We start from the raw sequence: 21,015 nt of genomic DNA, 5'->3' as shown, positions 1-21,015 counted from the left end.
TCTTTATGTTATATACTATAAACTATGAACAGATTTCACAATGAATTTTAATTCGTTTGCAAAAACATAATCATCAAATGTTGAGCTGGTAAGAAACTTTATATACAATGTCTTCGACAAAATTTAATTAAGCTGCAAGTTCATTCGCCTTTTTGTTTTTGGTAGAAACAAAGATGCCTAGATACAACAAAAAATAACAAAAAACATTTTCAATGTTTATGGCTATTTTGTTTTCATAGCTTATCAGACGCATACCAAACAATCATCTTAACAATATGCTGTTAGCCAATTAATCTTTTGGCCGAGAAACTCAAATCAACTCTTAGCTACTCTACAAATCCGGTTCGAACTAATGCTCTACCTGAAATTTATTATTATATCATTTTATTTATGAGGTTTCGCACACACACACAAATACGCATGACGGTGTTAAAATCAGCAAAGAATTAATTTACATAAATTGCAGATATATCAAAGTGGAAAAAAGGCAGAAACCAAAAAATGAGAAAAAATTAAGCCAATAAAAACCATGATGAAAATTGATATCAAGCTTTTTAGATCCTATCATCTCAGTCAGCTTGTAATTGGGCACTAATTTACTTTCACACCAATTTCCATGCAAATGAGAAGAAGCCAAGACCGGTTTCACTTCCTTCCCCCTCTCTTTATCTCTCTCTCCATCGCTTTCTGTCTCACTTTAGTAACTTGTCAAACGTTAAAATCAATTAGTGAAACGAAATAAAATCAATCTTTAATTACCACCCTCACGTATCGCGGAAGTCAGTCCATACAATTTATGCAAAACATTTAAAAATGAAACAAAAAAAAAAAAAAAAACAAATTACATTCGCTCCCGGCAGGTGACATTCTTATCATGACCATGAACTGAGCCAAGTTAGTTCACTTTATCAGCTGTTGCGATGCTGCTGCTGTTGCACTTGGCAAAACTTGAAAAACAGAACAGAAATATCTTAACATAACTTAATTGGCCAGCATCATCATCATGGGACGCAAACAAAACCCGACTTGACTTGTCTCTGACGTCTCCTAATCCGGTTATTAAACTTTACACTAAGCTGCCAGTTTTTTGGTGCAAGTCTGAGCTCGTAAAATGGTTCATTCAAATTCAGATACTATATGCCTGGTCTACCTGACCCGCAAGGCAGAGATTTGTATAAAAGAGCTGAGCATGCGCAGCGCCGCTTTTAGTTAATTTAAAATTTTCAAACTGTTCAGTTGAACAGAAACAAAAATAATTTAATATTATCAATACAATAAGGTTCCTAAAAATAGTTCAACAAAATATGTGGCTAAGAATCGTAAGTGTGGAAATTTACTGCATTTGAATTCAGCCTTAAAAAAAAAATGAAGAATTAAATAAAATCAAGATCTTATCTAGTCAAATGAATGCGTGTTTTGATACTTGTTTGATTTTACATTTGCATAATTATCCAATACTTATTTATTTTAAAATAAATCAATTGAGGAATATTTAACAACAAACAAAATCAACAGAAAAAAAAAACCTTAAATATTATGCAATAATATGTTGAATATAAATTAATAACTTTTGTGTGTGTGACTTTTGTGTTTTACGTAATGTGTGAATTTGCAAACTTTATACATACAATTTGTATGTCTAACTGTTCGACTCTGATAGAATTTGCATAAATTTTAAGCTTGATTAGTTAAATTAGAATCAATATGCTAAACAAATTTTAAGAACGAGTAATGACCTTTCTAATTTTAGTGCCATAAAGTGAAATGATGTGGGCAATTTCATAAAAAGAATCTACAGACTTTGTATAAATTATAATTTGAGCAAATTTAAATTAGCATAACAAAGCAAGGTTAAGCTGGGATTTATTCCTTTCAAAAAAAAAAAAAAAAAAAACCACATAAATTCCATTCCATTAAAATTGGAGGCCAAAAATAACGGCTCCCACACTCGACCTGACCATATTTATAGTTATGTGTATCGAACAATCGGACCATAACTAAAACGTGATAAAATACCAAAAAGTGCATAAACCTCTAGATGGATAACTTAGTTATGCAAAACAGAAACCCCAAAAACCAAAAGAAACTAACAATAAAAAAATGTATAGAAAAATATTTCATTAATTTTTTCCCAATCGTTTGTCATCAGCTATTCATTGCAGCTGCTGCATTTCTCATTGGCCTCTGTCGTGCGGATGTGTCGGAAATAAAAGCTCCAAAAGATGATGTATCAGTGCCGTTCAATGATTTATTGCCGCCACTGTTGGCGGACTCAACGACGGCAGCAGTAGAAGCACCAACATCAACAACCACAACTGGTAAACCGCAGACGACAACATTGATAACCAAACCCACAAAGAAATCCTATTATCAGCAGCAACAGACACAGCTCAGCAAGGAAGAGAAGTTGAAATCCGGTACCAATAAGCAGCAAATACAACTGTTATCCCTAGACTTGTTGCCGCCATTTGAGGATACCAGCAACAAGGAAGACATACCGGAAGCGAAGCCCACAACAAGTAGACCAATTCCCAAAAGCCAGCCTCAGCATGTTGCCAAGGTTCAACCAAGTGTTGCCAAGGTTCAACCATTTGTTGACAGAGTTCAGCCAAAGCCCCAGACTCAGCCCCAGCACCAGGTCCAGGCCGTGCCCAAACCTCAGCCACATGTTGCTAGACCACAAATTTCTCGTTCTGCTAGTATAACACCCACTTCCAATCCTTCAGCCTTGCGTCAACATTTGCCCTCGTCACCATTTTTCTCGGCACAGTTTTCCAACTATTTCCAATCAAGCACGCCGAGACCGCGTCGTGGGCCGCTGCCAACACTAACGCCTTTTCCCCGTCACATTAAATAAGTACATAGTAGCAAATATTAATTAAAATTAGATAAGCAAACAACGAGACAAGAATTGAAAAATAAATTAAAGACACATTTTCTGGATAAAGAATCCAATGTTCCGTTACATTTTGAATGAAATTTTGTTTTATCTTAGTAATTTGCTTCTAAACATTGAGAAATGTATTTGCGTTTTAGAGGAAACCCGAAAATGTTTAGTGAAAGACAAAAGCGGAATCAAGATACATCAAGAGACGTTTAATTAATTGCTAACGCCAAATAACTTGGCGCCGCTTTTAACTTAAGCTGAGTGAATGAGTGACTGGCTGACTGATACTGAACCATGCGCTGTCACTACAAACGTTTTGGCCTCAAGCTATTATACATGTTGCCGCCGCTTACCTTCCCCCTCACTATCTTCATGCCACGAGCCACCCTTTTGTTATTCAATTCCGCCTCTTGACAGCTGGTTCAACCTGCTAAATGCTAATTATTGCCTCGACTGATTTGGCGCCAACTTGGTGATGATGATGCTGCTGCTGCTGCTGCCGACAATCGAACTAAGGCAAAATTTCTCGCATTGCAAGACCCAACAGCAACAACCAGCAGCAACAGTAGCACGAACAGCAGCATAATGGCTGCAGACTGCAATGGAGCTATAATCAAATCATTGCCAAACTGATTAGCCATATTTATGGGTCCCGTTTGTCACTCGTCGTCATCGTCGTCGTGGTCGTGGTCATGTTCGTCGTCGTTTACCCCGTCTCTATGTCTGGGCCTTGTCCGCTGTCTGCGGGGGACGTCGTTAATTACACGGCTGATTGACATTAATACGACGCGGGTCAATTCAATGCAACAGCTGAATTCAAATTATACAATAACATTTTCCCTCATTGATTAATGGCATTAACATAAATTTATTAAGCTCATAATAAATACTATTGATTAATGCCATTGATAAATCTTTATCTTCGTTTAAAATACTCTACATTATTGTAAGAGAAAACTGTTATTGTCTAATAATAAGATTTAAACTTTTAAGTTGTAAGCCATAGATGATTTTCGTTTTTCGCTTGCATCTCTTTGCATTTTCCAAAAAGACTTAGAGCCTTCTCATTCTCAAGATTTTCTTAAATTTCTAAACAAACATTAATCATTGCTTTACGTATGTTTATAGGGCAAGTAAAAGTCGTTCTGCGTTTTGAGTGAAAAAATGTTTATAATTAATTCTGATAGGCATTTAATAATATTTATAACAACTTTGAGCGGCATTTTTCTTTTAACCCTTTGATAGATGTGTATCAAAAATGAAATTTGAAATTCTATTTTTCACTTCTATTTACATACAATTTATTCACACACACACACACTCACGTAGTTTTTGATTTGATTTAATTTTAGATTTGTATGTCAGTTACAAAATGTGATTAAATTTTTTGAGGTTTTTCCTCTGTGTGCATTTTGCCAACTTTTTCAATTAAATCATTCAAGTACATAATATATACAATGAGGAATTTGCGTATAAATTGTATAAGCATTTTGCCCAATTGCCATGACAACTTTATAAGCCAATGCCACCACAAATGTAACTGCATAAACTGTAAGCTGAAACCTCGCTAATGTCAAGCTGTGTCACAATCATTTAATTCGGATTTAATGCGCTTCAACTAATTATAAAGCGTAGAGAAATCAACGTCCATCGAACTTTATTTCAGTTTGGGCATAAACAAATTGAGAAGCAAAATGATAGATAAAAAGTCATTTGTATACTCTTTAATATTGTGAGTCTTATGAAATGTTAATTACTTCAAATAATCATAAATATGCTTTGGGGTTGGGCCACATTTTAAATATCATTAACTTGGCTCATACTTTACAAAAAAATATTTACCAATTTTTTAATGCCTTTTGCAATGTATTTTCATAAATAAGTTAAACTAAGTAAATTCATTGCAAAGCTTATTATTTTGACTATTAAATGCAAAATTCCACAAATTCCCATTTAAATATTAGATACATTTTTATATATTTGCTTTTAAATAAACTGAAATATATTTTGCGTAAAATAAAATAACTTTTTATGGTCTTTTTTGTTTTTTTGGCCTAAAATTCTCTAAATGACCATTTAAGGATATGGAAAAGTTAATTGAAAAGTTGAAACTCTTTTGATAAAATGGAAGGGTATCTAAATGAAGCGGTCTCATTAAAAAAGTTTACCGTCTGATGCGTGGAAGGTCATTAGATGTCAGCCCTGGCATTGGAGGTGGCCCCACCTTCTGGCCCTCCCTCTTTCCGGCCTTTTCTCGATGTCTAGCTCGCAATTTTCTCTCGGCTCAGTGTGGAAATGTTTGAAGCTGCATTAAAAATCGCTTTTAACAAATGGTGCCATAAGCTCTTAGGCAAACTTTTAATGTGCACATACGTAGACACACACACACGCACTCACACACAGACACCATTTAGTTGCCATCATGTGAGAGCAAGATTTATGCGGCCAACGCGGCGTATGAGTGTTGAAAAAAAGTATTTTCAACTTTAACACACACAACTTCAAGTGGTGCCCACAAACTGGAAACATATATAAGAGTAAAAGAAGCTAGAAAAAGTAAAAACAAAAAAAAAAGAACAAGTATTTGTGTATATTAAAACTGTCTAGACACGGTAGACAAATACCCATTTCAGCCATTAAATTCACATAAAAAATAGTAAAAAGAACAATCGAAAAACAAAATCATACTCTTAACAAATAAATTCAACCATTAATATAAAGTATTGTTTTTTTTTTTTTTTTTTTGTCAATATAAATCATTTCACTTAACAGTCACTTCTTGCAATTGGCAATTTAATTAAAACTTCACACTTGTTCATTTTCTTACGTTAATGTCAGGGAAAATTGTAAAGACAATTTTCATTTCTGCAGCTGTTGCGGATTGAATTAATGACCTCAACTTCCTGCCACAAAATGTATATATATACATATCGTAAAGTATATTTGCATATTTCAATTGATAGTGGACATGAATTGCCTACTTTATCAGCTACGGCTTGCTGAAGCAGTCTTGAATTGAAATTGTTTTATTTTTTTTTCAGTCTTACTTTATCCGCCAACTTTTCTCATTGCAAAGGCCATTTTGATTTTCCACTGGCTCTCTGGCCATACAATAATAATTTTTAATATGAGCATGTTACCAAAGCCTTCAACGCCAACGAAGAAGAAGACCACGATGATGATGATTATACTGTTGATGGGGTTATCACCCATTTCCAGTTGACCACGCACACATATCACTTTAATTACAACTCATATCAAGGGAATACAAGAGAGAGAGAGAGAGAGATAAGTGAGAAGGGTATACACACACAAAAAACAAAAAAATTTGCATAAGAGATGCAAACGAAGGACGAAACCATTGAAATATTGATTGTTTAATCAATGTAGCCATTAACTGACAGGCAGAAAGACAGACAGACTGACAGAGAGTCGAACCAAACAAACTGTAGCATAGATGTTTCTCGCCTCACTTACAATAAAGGGAAATGAGTTTTAATGCAAAAATAATTGCACGTCATTTCACATGGCAAAAGGACAATCATATTGTAGAAATATTGACATATTTTATATCATTAAATTTCATTTTATATTTGCCTTCTGATGAATGACAAATAGCAGTTGTTGCTGATGCTGATGCTGTTGCTCTTGCTGTTGCAAATTGAAATGCAAAACCTTGACTCATACATCAGTAAGTCTCTTTTTCTTTTGATTCATAATTTTCTCGCATTTCACTTTTCTTTTTCACCCACTTAATACGCACATATGGAACTTTCTCTCTTTCCTTTTCGCTCTTGCGCTTAATTAAAAAGCGAATTCACTTGTCCATCTGCATTTCCCCTTTCTACTGACTTAAGTTCCAGCTGAATTAATAAAAAATGTCCACGCGTTTTCTATAATTTAATGGAATAAAATCAAGTTTTTGGCTTTAAACATGGCTAATTGTGGTTCACAAATACAAATTATAGCAACAGAAGCAGTTTAATATCCATTATTAAACTTGTTTAAATAGCTCTACTTAAATAATCCCGTTTATTAATAGAACAACATTAAGACAAATCTTATGTCGTGGGGCAACTTGGCCTATAGAAATATAAAATTAATATGGATTTGATAAATTTATCTCTAATACAATTTGTTGTACACATTGTCGTTCTACGTTTTGTAGCATAAATTGTCTATAATGTAATTACAAAATTTCAAATGTTTCAGTTAACAGTTTTTCCATTCAAATTATGTATTTTTGTTGGAGAAAAAAGCAGAGCAAAATGGAAAAAACATCTAAATGAAATCACAAAAACTACGCATGCATAATAAATACCCAAACATCCGTCAATCATAAACTTTGATTACAAAAATTGTCTGTGTGTTGCCCGACAAACAAATTTAGCAAAAATGACAAAATAGATTATCAACGGAAAATGAAACAAGAAATGAGTTTGCAAGTTAAATGTAAATTTTGTTCGCATATGGCCAACTTCTAATACCCTAACTATTTATTGTCTAGGGTATGGGATGACATTTGAGGGCATACCTTTTGCAAGGGAAGTGTATTAAATAAAATAACCCAATTGACCGAACGAACAGTTCCGAGCAAGAGAAATACGAGTATTTGACATTTAAATAAATAATTCATTCATTCCAATTCCAATTCGGATACAAATTCTGAGAGGGGACCCTAGTCGCATACGTTTCTCGAGGGTTTGCCTTCTTGGTTTTCGATTCTATGGTTTGGTCTGGTCTGGTCTGGTCTGGTGCGGGTTTCATAGAAATTATTAATAATGTATTTTAGCACATTTCAAGGATTTTTGGCACGCCGGCCACACGTTTCGGCAATTTCCGGGCAACGAAACCGGAAAAATACTTGAAAATGTAATAAATTTTCAAGGCGTTGTAGTAGCTTCATCCCTATGGATGTCTTTACACTGTCAAGGGTCGCCAGCTGCTCTTGTGTGTTTGTGTGTGTGAGTGCGTGGAAGGGGTCAAATTGTGAGTGCTTGACAAACTGTTGCCGGGGCCAAATCAATGACAAAAATTACACACGAATGGTTTAGGATATTTTTGTTAGACCTTCAACTTTTCCATTTACCTTTATGAATATCCTTGCAGCATGAGAAAAGCAAGGGCAGCGCAAAGCAGAAGAAAGGGCCAAAATTAATTTGTTCATCAAGTTTATTTGGCCTCGATTAAAATCCAACAGAAAAGGGAAATTCATTTTATGCCCGTGACCTTAAGTTGAAATTTCAATTCAGTTTTAAGTGTAAGTTTACTTGAAAACTTTCAACCGTTTTCAATTAAATTAAATGGCATCTAACTGCCTAACGATGCCAATGAAAGCTAAAATTTTTGCCAAGAGGCAACTTTCCATCTTTGAGCCTAGCTCATCAGCATCTCAAATGAGGCAAGCGTTTCAACATTAAAATTAAATAACTGAAATCCATAAAAAAGGCAACAAAACGAATTACAGATACTCTAAATGCGTGTGCCAATTAAGCTCTGTAGGTTAGTTTATTTATTGAGTATACTAAATACTCTATATAGATTTTGAAACACTTTCAAATTATTTGTTTATAGTATGCAGGTTAGAAAATATTTTCTTTATTAGCTTAAAGCTAATTTCTTTAACAAGTTTTGTTTACGAAAGTTTTTTCCTTACAATTTATTCACTTTTAAATTTTGTAAAGAAAAGTCCAAAAGTCTTTTGTCAACGAAGAGAAGAAAAAACAACAACAACAAGAGAAGTAAAATAAAAAGTATTTAACAGAATCAACAAAAAACATTAAAATGCCTCCTTCCGCTAACTTTTTGGTCCCACCGACGACCACACCTACTCAAACCACGACCGTTTAATAATGCGTTGAAATAAGACCAAATGAAATCAACAGACTCTTTGTATAAATTATTTTCCGCCTCGTAGACTCACAGACAAAAAAACCAAAACGAAAACCAAAAGAGGGGAGAAAAGAACAGAAACAGCTAAAAATCAAAAACTCTCCCAAATTCTGAATGCTGCCACGTGCTGCTCGGCTTTCTTCATCTTGGAGGTCAAAAAATGAACAAAAATCAATGGTGGCCACTGACGATACTTAGCTGAAAAAGACCATTAACAAAGTAAACAGCTGCAAGAGCCCCCCCACACCCCACACACCCCACACACACCCTAACAAAAAGACTGTGAAAATGGGGCATAGAATTCTGTCGAGTCAGCACCAGCCCAAAAAAAAGAAAGTAAAATAGAAGAGAGAAAAAACAACAGCAACAAAATGAGGAAAAAAAAAACTGCTGGATAAAGAAAAAAATTGAAAAATTGAACAATTTTCTTCGTTTTGACACCTCATTGTGAAACCGAAGAAAAACTGTAGATTGAAGCTAAAACTTTAAGCAATGGCAACATTTTTCCATTGACACTTTCGGTAAATATTTATAATATTAAATTAATTGATTCTTAATTACAATCAAGATAATCAGAGGAAAATGCTATTTAAAATATGAAATCCTAAAACAAGTTTCAACTACCAAAGAGATTCATTTAGCTGGTTAAAATTGTTTCTATGTAGGGACTTTCGTAGAAGCAGAATATCGTTTTCTTCAAGCAAGTGGTCCTTCAACTCTTGCACACAAATCGATTGATTTGACGGATCAGCTGCTGTGGGCTAAAAGTTAGGTAAAAGACGTAAACCCCAAAACGGCGCATATCGGTTATTGAAATTGTCTCGCAGGTGTGATTAAGGTGGTCTACCCTGTTCGATAAGCCACGGCCACCATTCAACAAGGGCAATGGGCTTCACTAGCAACGGGATGAGTAGCAGGTGCGTTGATTTTGTGGCCTGGTCATAAGCATTGCCGAAGCATCGGAACGGCTCTTGCCACCGCATCATCTCGTCCCCCTCCGATTGTCCCTTCGTGGATGCCTCAGCAGCTTTGGCATTGTCATTAATTTCGATTTATGGTCATTAAGCTGAAGGCTTCCCCGTATTTAATATGGAAAAAAATATTTAATGAGTGAGTTTAATTTATGCATAATTCATTTTCCTTTTTCGTTTTCATATTTTTCTTTTTTTTTTTCTCGTTGGTTTTGGTGTCGATTTGCGTTTACAATTTTTAATTAATGTTTGCTCTAGGCCAAGTCCTGTCCTCTAGCCGCTACCTTAAATTCCAGACCCACTTAAAGTTTCGCCAGCAAACCACGAAAAAAACACTGACAAGACGAACGAAAGTTCTCTCTTTTTTGGTTTTGTTTCATATTCTCTGCCCCAAGGCGACAAATTCCAAAAAAAAAAAAAAAAAAAAACGAACGAAAAGGAAAATTATGAAAGAGTCGCAGCATATTTTCCTGCATACTTTTCTGCTCTCTTTTTTTGCTCCCCTTCTCTCTTCTTTGCACAAATAACAAACCATAAATAATGTCATACGCTCCACACAAATGGCAGCCAATGTTGGCCACGCCCCCCGCGTCCTTTACTTTCGACTCGATGTGTTTTCCTTTTTTGCTTTTTTTTTTGCTTTTTGTCCGCCTTTCGTTTTGCTTTTAGGCCAAAAACTTTTTGAACTACTTGCACGTCTCTTTTTTTTTTTTTTGGGACGTTTTTCCGAGAGAAATTTCGTTGCTTTGGATTTTCTTTTTGCTCTGTTTTGGCAACCCTGCTGTTTTGTGTCTTCTTCATCTTCTTCTTCTTAGGGCTGCTTAAGGCTGTCTGCCACGCCTCCCGCTGCCAGTGTCGCTGGTTTATGTTGGCTATGCTGTCGCGAGACTAAAACTTCAATAGGGCGAAAATGATAAATGGCTTCGGCCATGCTGCGTTTTCTTTTTACATATTTTTTTCTTCTACCATTTCGTTGTATATGTAAGAGGGCCAAAGAATCAGAGGACATATACATACAGAAAGAGAGAGAGAGAGATATAGAGAAGGAGTATGTAGAAAAGACCGCATAATGTGTGAAAATAAAAATGGCCAGATTCATTCCTTTTTTTCCTCTACTTCACATTAGCGCCAAAAACTTTTTCGCCATAGCAGCCAGCAGAAATTTGAATTTTTGATTCAACTTAACATACGCAGAATAATCGGATCATGAGCTTATCTATCAATTCGAAATCCAACTCTATGAAGCTGTTTTCATATTCATAAAGTGTTTTACACAAAAAAATATTATATATTTGCTTCATTTAATTGAGGTTTGTTTTTTATTTTTTGTTTTATATGCAAAAAATCGCAAAACAAATATAATAAGCATTATCCGTGATGTTTCGATTTGACAGTTTAGTAACTTATTTATTTCTTTTGGAAGTGAATGATATACTAGATAATCGTCAGGCTAATAAAAATTTTTTCTCCTTACATTAATTTTATGCTTATTATTTCGACCAAACCGAAAACCAAAATTAAAATTAAGAAGCTTTAACCTTAAATAGTCAATTTTTTTCATCTTCTCTAACAATTTAACTAAGAAAAACTGAAATTCTAAAATCTTTGGAACTAAGCAATTGATTTAATTCCATATATAAATAATCGCAATCCGCATTGCACTTGAATTTATTTATTCCTTCAACTGGGATTTCTCATTTTGGTCTGCAATGCGTGCGTCTTCCTTTCATGTTTACAGAATTCAACCAGAAAATCCTTTTGTTTGCCAAATATGCTCCTTTATCTGCCTCCCCTAACTCCACCCATCTCTCTGTTGCCACAGTGTGAGGCTTGTATTGTTCTTTCTGCTTACGTGTGTGTGACTGTGTGTGTGTATGCCATGTTCTAGTCTTAGCGATAATGATGTTTATTTAATGCATTTCAGGTGCAAGGTGCTATTTGCCGTTTGACGTTTTGCGCGCGTTCGTCGGATTTCTGGTCTCTGCCTCCCATCCTCGCATGCCCTGTGCCCCAATTCGTTGCCCTCCAACAGCCAGCTTGCCTATCAGCAACACTAATGCTCTTGGCTTGGGCATTGGATTATTGGAGAGCAAGAAGGAATGTAAAGTATCGTGGAGAGAGTGGAGTAGAGTGAAGTGGAGTGTGGAGTGAAGAGTGCGGCAAGTGGAGTGCTCATTATGCCAAACGTGGCGTCATTCCATGCGCCCGAGCAGCTGCAACGTGCATGCGATAAGCGAGAGCGTTAGCTCAATGTCATACACTGCGTATACGTAGTGCCATGTCCTCTATCCCTATTCTATCCTATCCCTAAACCTAACTGCAAAAGCATTGTCCTTTTTGCAAATGCAACACACGTTTTTGTGGCATTGCATTTATCGCACTATTCTCTCCCCCATTCTCTCGATTCTTTTCTCATTTCCTCATAAATAATGCGCATAATCACATTTAAATAAGTAATTTAATTTGTGATTTTCACATATCGTTAAGTTTCTTAACCAAGTAGCAAAGTGATAAGAAAATATCAAATACAAAAGGAATAGTATTAAGAGGATAATTCAAATAATTGGCATAGAATATGTTAAGAAATCACATCAAATGTAAGAAACTCTGATTAAATACTAGTGAATTAGGAACGATAAAAGGTTACTCAATGTAATACTTACAAGATTGCAAACAAGGATTAATTTTCTTTAATATTTCTATATTTTTTACTTTATATTTTTGGGTTGGCCATTGTAATTTTTGTCAACGTATGGTGCAGGATGCTGTAAAAAGACATCAGTTATTGCAACAGGTACCATTCTTCTACCTTTGATGTATGGATATCTTTATTATTCGCGTTGCAACAACTTCTTCAAGATTTTGTGGAATTACTTTGCAGCTTATAGTAGACACATTGTGTGGATACGCTTTAATTTGGTTCTATAGAGATTTTGTTATTATTGTTCAATTAAAACAAAATAATCGCAAATTGGATTATCTGGATACCAACAATTAAAATTAGGTTGGCACTGGAATTCGGCATAAATGGAATGTGAGCAAAATTTTTGCAAAACAAAAATCTGGTGCATTTGTAATCCACAAATATTCCACCAGCACCTCACTTCATTCCAACAAACAGCCATCGTTCCATTTGCACATTTTATTTACAGTATCAGTTTGGTTTGGCACGGGGCGAGGGGGGAGAAGATGGGGAGAGGGAGAAAGTTTTTGCATACTTTGCATTTTTATTGCACAACATCCGGTAACAAGCACTTTTATGGCATTCAACTGTGTGTGATCCCCCGCAAAAGCCAAACCAGTAAGAGTCTGTCGACGCTGCCATTACCGCAGGACCAGGGCTACAGCGCAATTACAAACAGTTGTTTAACTGCTTGACTTGAAATGCAGTCAGCAGTCTGAGTAACCTACCTCTATATATATACATATCTGTATCTGTCTACTGATGCCGTCGTTTGTGGTTTACAGATTAAAGCGCCATCCGCCATCCGACATCCGTGTGGCATCCGGATGAAGTGGACTTTCTCTCACTCTCTCTCTGAGTCCAAAAAGGTGATGAAGGTCGCTACGCATGCGTTCATGCTCGTCGGTTTCGTTGGTCCTGTCCGCAGGAAAGGAATGCAACTCAATGGTATCCGATGTCATTGCTTTTCCGTTTGAGTTGGCAATTTATACAATTTTCACTGGATGTTGCATTCACGAAAATGGGTGGTGCTCGGGCTCGGAAGGTTAAATTGATTTATAATTTTTCCCAGCTATGCATTTTAACTCTTTCGGTTCACCCCAACATCCTTCAGTCTGCAATTATTCGCCACAGGCCATTCGCTTGGTAGGGTTGAAATTAATTCTCAGTTTCAATGCTTCTCACGGCTTGAAGACCCACCTTATTATCCGCCGAACCAAAGAGGTCTGAGGTCCGAGGTAGTATGCTTTATGGCATCAAATGATTGCATACATTTTCAACGGCCTTTCGCCATGTTTGTGTATGCATTTTCAACGCCAAATTGGCAACAACTTACTGCAGCGGACAAAAGATATCCAGGTTACACTGTTTTCATTTTTCTCTTTCGCTTTTCTCTTTATTTTTTTCCTTTTTGTCTGCCTCTGCGCTTTTTTAATTAAAAGTCAAAAGTTCAGCAATTGATATTGTAATCAATTTATGAGCGAACGGTTGCCGATTTTATTTACTGTCTGCACATTTTTCCTTTTTTTTTTACATCTTCATTAATATTTCTGTTGGTTCGTGCAGTTTTCCCTCTTGTATATATGAATATATATTTTATTCAATTTTTGTTTATATATAAGTTATGGCAATTCTTTGTCGGAAGGATATTTATGGTTTGCCAGTTTGTAAACTAAGAATTGTAATTAGCTGAACGTTTCGTGCTATTGAATAAGATAATCAATAACTTTGAGTGATTAACTAGGTTTGCATTGCATGTGGAGAAATTTGAGAGGTTAATTAATAAAGCGGGTTAAATTTTTATTTCTTTAAACTTCAAAATAAAAAAAAACCAACTCATTCACATCAGATCAGTCTAAAAGTTCTCGTAACTCATGTGAGTACATTTCCTTGTGAAAATCCACTGTCAAGTTAGATGAAAAATGAGGATACTTTCAAATGTAATACCAATTTTAATGCTTTCTTTAATGTCCTTGGCCTTGTTGGAATTGCATTTTACTTGTTTCTGTTAACATTTATATTTGCATACTTACAAAAAACTCTAAAAGTAAATTTGTTTTCCCTACATATATAATTTCGGGTCACGTTCTTTTTTTTTTTTTTTGCTGTGTGCTCTCAAGTCATAATTTCTTTAAATTACTGTCCTTGGCCTCTTTCTTGTTGTTTGTGTGTGTGTATGTACTTTACATTGCACACTTTGTACAACATTTTAATTACGCATTCAGTTGGTGCTCAGAGGAACGGAGCCTGGCATAAGGCAACTGCTCCTTCTCCTGCTACTGCTGATGTTGATGGTCTTCTTGCTGCTGCTGCTGCTGCAGTTGCACCCTTTGTTCAACATTTCGCGCTATTTATGCATAATTTGACCATTTTTAGACCCTCCACCTCCTTCTCAGCTCACCACCACCTACACTTCATGTTCATTTTTATTTATGCACAAACATTATTATAAGTTTCTTTGCTGGCCAAAAGAAATGAAAAATATATTTTAGTGTAAGTAGCAACAGCTTGTTTAAATGTTTGATGTGAAAGTTTTATGGTACCCTGAATGAGCATAAAATCTTAGCAATTCCCAAATATATCATAAAGATAAAACTATGTTTTTCATACACACATAGAGTAAAGTACACACAAAAATGGAGGCCTTTTCCCCAGTCCATTTGCTGTATAAACTGCTTTTAAGTTTAATGGCAATTAACCTTTCGCGTTACAAAATTAAAATCATGAGCCAGAAATAACCCGCATATGTGGATCCATATAAATCTAGGGGAGTGAAAGGACCAAGATGATAGTGTTCGTAAGAAGAGAGCAAGGGGAAATGGTAGACATGACACGTATTTATAGCAACGCCAACGACCTCACTTTAGGCCACATTGCTAATACGCCATGTTGCCATCTTGCTGGCATCTCATCTCTCTCTCCCTCTCTCTTTCTCTCTGTCTCTGTGTCTGTTCTCTAGGACATTTCTTAGTGTGAGTGTGTGTGGCTTTATTTTATGTGCTCACATATACTCACATACACTTGAAGAAGTCTCCAGCTGCATCTTGAAACGCCCACTAACACATTCACTCCTCCATCTTACTGTAGAGTTGGCTTTTTTGCTGATTGTAAGGAGACTGAAACAGAGGCAATTCCTCCTGCATGCAGCTCGTAAATTGAATAAAAGTTCAAATGTTGGCAATTAATATAACGAAAAAGTTAATGTGTGTGTGTGTGTGTATGTGTACAAGAGAGTGTAGATGGGTGTATGTGTGTGTGTGTCTAGATAAACTTCCAATTGCAACTGCATGCGAGCAACTGAGCCAACTACAATGCTTCTTCCCAAACCAACTGTGGCTTTTGTTCACAAAACATGGTTTATATATATAAACATCTAAATGTGTGTGCGAATGTGTGTGTGGGGGGTAAGTGTGGGTATGCATAAGCTTGTGTTAAACATGGGCGTGGATAGAAGAAGCTTTTCCTTTTATATTAATTGCAGAATTTTCAAATGTTGTGGTAATACGAAGACAAAGGCCACCATTGAGTTAAATTTTTCTGAATAACTTTTATATCAAACAATTGAAATTTTCCTTCAACACAATATTTAGTTCATAAATTGTTAAATTTCTATTTCAGATTTGTATTTAAGAATCTCATTCTTTGCTTTTTATGCATTTTCCATTGTGTATTCATTCATTTTGCTTACCCCATTTCAATTCCAATTAATTGACCATGTTTTGTTGACTGCCATACACATATGTATCTACTTTTTGCATTCGGTATTGTGATGCAGTTGCTCCCCCTATGTGAGTATACACAATCAACCACTCGTTCTACAACGTTCAACATACACAACTCACCGCATTCCGTTACTCTCCTTCCTCAGATGTACCTCATTCAGTGGTTCTGGCAATTCATTTGCTAAAATTGTACGTGTTCTTGTATCTGACTGGCATTTACCGCTTCCTTTTAGCCTTTTGCCGAGATTGCGGCACACGCTAATTGCTTGAAACCATTCACCCCGTACCATCAACTTCTGCCACCTCCCGCGTTCCACCTCAAACCCATCTCTAGCCCATCAATTTTTTTCTTTTCTCTGCACTCTGCAACTATAGCGTATACGTAATGCAAGAAAAGGTGTAAGGGATGGGTAAAGGGAGTGGAGGAAATTGGGATTGGGGTATATCCAATGTAATGAAGGGCTGCAGAACAAAAGCCAACTTCAGGTTTATTCTCACAGAAAGTTATTGCACATGTGCTTCGTAGTTAACACTTGTTTTCATTGTTGTTGTAATTTAATTGTTATCCTTAAACCCTGCTCTCCTTACTCCCTCTTGACAACTGGGTTCAATCTTTGCAAAAACACCAAAAACAAGAAAAAAAAAACAATAAACGAAATGAAATTGCTTTTGGGAACATTTCGTATTCATTATTCTCCACCTGCCTATGCCATTTGCTTGATCATAAACTTGATAGCAGTGCAAATTGTTTGAGGCTAACTTTAAATTGTTCTTGTTGTTTAGCAATGATTTGTGTGCCACACACACACAGACACTTGCAAACATTTGTGAATTCCTAATATTTGGTTCAGTTGAGTTAAGGAAGGCAAACATATTTTATGGCCTGGCTTAATGTGCAGCGACTTTTTAATTATTTAAAGTGCAATACAAGGCGTATGCTTGATCTTGAATAAATGGCAGCAATTTACATTTTGAAAAGAGTACGAAAAAAGGGAGACCAAAAAACTGTTTACGGCAACAATCTTCAGGTCTTTCCAAAACACGTTTTTAATTCCCCACAGTCAACAAAAACATGACTTGCTAGCCCATATTTGTTTAGCCACAAAGGGCACAAGTCAGAGCAACAGCAAATCTAATTTCTAACAACACAAAAAACCAGAAGAAGAAAAAAAACAAACTGCCTCTAAAATCAAGAAACATCAGGCCCAAAAAAGTATGCAATGCATGTGTGTGGCATAAATCAAAGCTAGACAATTTTGGCAAGGGAAAACAGAAAACTCACACACGCTCACTCAAGAGGAACGCAAAAGAAACGTTTTGTGCGTGGTGAGCAAAAGAGAACTGATGAGAGAAGAGAAAAGTAGAAATCAAATGTAAGTGACAAGCAGACAGCCCGACGCACACAAAACACATGTGCACCACAATCCGCTAACAAACACGCACACACACACACACAGAGCCACACAAACGACTAAGAAGTGGGGCAGCAAACTCAAACTCTTCAGAGTCTGAAGTAAAAAGGGCATTTCGGGTTATCTTTTTTCCAATATTTAGAAACAAACAAAACGCTGAAGCACTTTAAATTTTTTAAAAATCATGCTAAAGCATTAGCAGATGCATTTAATAAAGTAGGACTAATGGCAGAAATGATCAAAAGGACGCAATAAAAACACGATGTGCAAGAAACGACATGGCTTTAGTAATGTAAAGAATAAAACACATGCATCAATAATATAGCTACCATTAGGGTTTCATGTATAACCTCTTTAATAGAATTCAACTTTGAACTTTTATTTTCTGTGCAAACTCTTAATGTTTTAAATGTATATACTTCATTCAAAACTATATATTAAACATTTACACCACAAAAACTGGATTTGCTTCGCCGAAATGAAAGCAATGAATTTTCCCTTCCATTTTCTTATCAAAAACCAATAAATTGCTGTCTGGTAACGTTGGCTGGGCACAGGCTCAGGATTCAGAATGTCAACTCTGCTGCGAGTTGCTTAACCTCAGTGTTTCTATATTTTTATGTTTTTTCCATTTTTCTCTCTCTCTCTCTCTTTTGTGCGAGAGAGGACATGGTACTTTTAATCACTACGCGTTGCCTGCCGCCAACCTTTCAGCCGGAAAAGCCATCCAGACAGTTGAGCATACAAAACATGTCAACAAAGTCGTCGTTGTCATCGTCATCTCGTCGTCGTCGGTGAGTCCCGTCTAGCCAAATGAAAAAAAGGAAGGTATTGCCATAGCCAGTATCTATATACATACTTCACTTTGGTTAGTTCTGACTCAAACTCCACTTGAAAAGTTATGAAAGTTTATTATTTTTCTTTTTTTTTGAATTATTAAATTATTCCCATGAACAGTTTGTTGGTAAATCAATCTCATATGAATATTTTGCATAATCTTATAAATGTTTATACACTTTACTCACCTCTTTACACACAATGATGAACATGTCGTCTGCCTAACGACAATGAGAATCCAACAATATAATTGTGCGCATGATAAGTGGTCGCAAATTGCATTGGACATTGCTCAGATTTGAATACAAATCATCATCATAATATTTGTACATCTAATTTATAGTGCTATGAATGTCCTGATGCTTCATTAAGATGGCATTTGAAATTTAAATTTATTCTAGTTTTACTTAAGAAATTATTCCGTAAATGGAACTTGGCAAGTTGTTCGATTTGATATTTCTATAACTCATCAGTACACAATGTCTTTCTCTTGCTCTCTTTTCTTTGTATTTGCTCAGTGAAATATGAAAAATAAAAATCTATGTATGTATATATTGAAGGATAAATGACTTTGTTATTCGACTTTTGCTACCGCAAACTCAATTTATTCGTTTAAGCTTCCCGCTCCCAATCCCTGCTTGCCGCCTGCTGCTAACCACAGAAACCACATGGGTATATTCCATCAGAAATAACCACAAAAAAGGGAAAACTAATGCACTTTACACACGAGAATATATCTCGAGTCCTGTCATATGCTTGCCATTTAATATTTATTAATGGCCTTAACCAAGAGCGCACACAGAAGAAGCAAAAACCAAAACGAGTTCGGGACCGAAAATTGGATGCATCAACGATCCAGTTAATAATAAATTGCCGCCTCAATAAGCACAACAACACACATACAAAAAATAAAAGATAAATCCAAGATGGGCCATATATTAGCACAATAGCTAAAACTATGCAAAGATATTTTTGGCTTGAGGTTTCTTCATTTTGCTTTCCCTCTGGTTGAGCAAAACATCAAACGCTTCATAAACGCGAAACGAAGCCCAACCAAAAAAACAAAAACATAATAAAAAGGGGCAACTTATGACTCCCAAGGGAGATACTTGAGTGACTACAGCCAACTAAAAGAGAGAGGGGAATTTACAGAGAACAGCCACAGAGAGTTGTAGAGAAAAAAAACTGAACCAAAACTATTTCTTTGCGCAGCGTTGTGGAAAATTAAAAACGGCAGCGCCTAGAAATCCGTTTTCAACATCGAATGAGCCCAAAATGACTAAGCCGAGGAGGACCACCCGCTGCTTTAGTCCCCACATTCTGTTTGCTTATTAATAAATGCGGCTGCAGCGAAAGAGTTATTATACTTTATGTCAAAGTTAAACTCGATCTCAAGGCACATTGACCCCGCCCAAACGTAATGATATTTTACACATAAGTCACAACTTATTTGATTCAATTGCTTTCTGTCTGGTTGTCTGTCGGCCTGATGGCCTGCTTGGTTCAATCAGCACTCGCATTACGTATACGCCCCGAGAGGCTGTCATAAATGCCATCTATTGATTTATTATGAGTGGGTTCGGGCCAAGCAAAATGTAAATGACAGCACGATAAGCTAAGTGTTTTTCGCTATTTTTACATTAGCATAAATTACGACAAACTGCGTCCAATTTTGGAATCAAAATTTGGTTTGACAACATGCCCGTTGATATTTCAATATTTTGCCTCTTTAATTTCGTTCAATATATAAATATATTATTTTTTAATTCAAGAGCACTGTTTGAAGTAAAATTTTCAAAAATTAAGTTAAAGTTTGTTCAAATTGTTAAACCTATTAACCCTTAAGAGTATTTTCAGCTTCTTAAGTCATCTTAATTGCTTACGAAATAAATAATTAAAATATAATTGAAATTAAAACTTCTAAAGATTATTTATGGTACTTGAATTTGAATTTAAGTGAAATTTACATAATTGCCTATCAGCAATTGAGTAGTCTTAGTAATAATAAGTTTCTCTCACCTACATCTTACTCAAGCAGATTTAAAGATTTGTTTATACATATGTAATTACTGATGCCAAAACTGTTTTTGCAACTTCAAATTGCAGTTGCAGCTGCAGCTTACGATTCAATTGCATTTGCAATTGCACTTGCAGTATTGCAATTCTTTTGCATTGATTAAAGTCGAAAGCAAGGCAAAGTGGCACAAGAATGCAATTGAAAGTGCTTAAAAGTGGCAATGCCAAATGTGCAGAAGGTAGTCAAGAGGCAAATGTATATACAGGCGGATAAAAGAGTAGGGTAAGGTAGTGGGTAGGGGAGGGTAAAGTATGGTAGGGGCTTGGATAAACCACAGCGAACATCATTTATAAAAATGGCTTGGCATTTGTGGATGCGGCCGTGCGGCGAACAGCGCGAAACCAAAACGCATTCAGGCAAACAATTGCAATTGCATGGCAGAGGAATCACTGTCTGTATCTGTGTGTGTGTGGGTGGAAGGATGTAACTCCCCTTCTATTCTCTCTCTGTCTCTGTGTGTGTGTGTGTGTGTGTGTGTGTGTGTGTGTGTGTGTGTGTGTGTGTGTCTGTGTGCTCAGCTTAGATGATGAGGAG

The 21,015-nt window shown here is 36.0% G+C and overlaps 1 protein-coding gene and 1 long non-coding RNA gene across 2 annotated transcripts in view; one reads left to right on the top strand and one right to left on the bottom strand.

Moving 5' to 3' along the window:
* LOC137584387 (uncharacterized) overlaps positions 1 to 21,015 on the bottom strand; it is a 128,527-nt gene that overhangs the window by 87,484 nt on the left and 20,028 nt on the right. The gene's annotated exons all lie outside the window — the stretch shown is intronic.
* Positions 1,231 to 2,892, top strand: LOC137585400 (tyrosine-protein phosphatase non-receptor type 23). The gene is made up of 2 exons (XM_068301159.1): positions 1,231 to 1,319; positions 2,150 to 2,892. Exons 1-2 carry the CDS (start codon positions 1,305 to 1,307, stop codon positions 2,855 to 2,857), a joined length of 723 nt encoding a protein of 240 aa, XP_068157260.1. The 5' UTR covers positions 1,231 to 1,304; the 3' UTR covers positions 2,858 to 2,892.

The sequence above is a fragment of the Drosophila tropicalis genome, unplaced genomic scaffold (assembly GCF_018151085.1).
Source record: "Drosophila tropicalis isolate 14030-0801.00 unplaced genomic scaffold, ASM1815108v1 contig_878, whole genome shotgun sequence".
Taxonomy (NCBI): Eukaryota; Metazoa; Arthropoda; class Insecta; order Diptera; family Drosophilidae; genus Drosophila; species Drosophila tropicalis.
The sequence above is the reverse complement of the archived record's forward strand: the minus strand, read 5'-3'. Positions and strand labels throughout refer to the sequence as shown.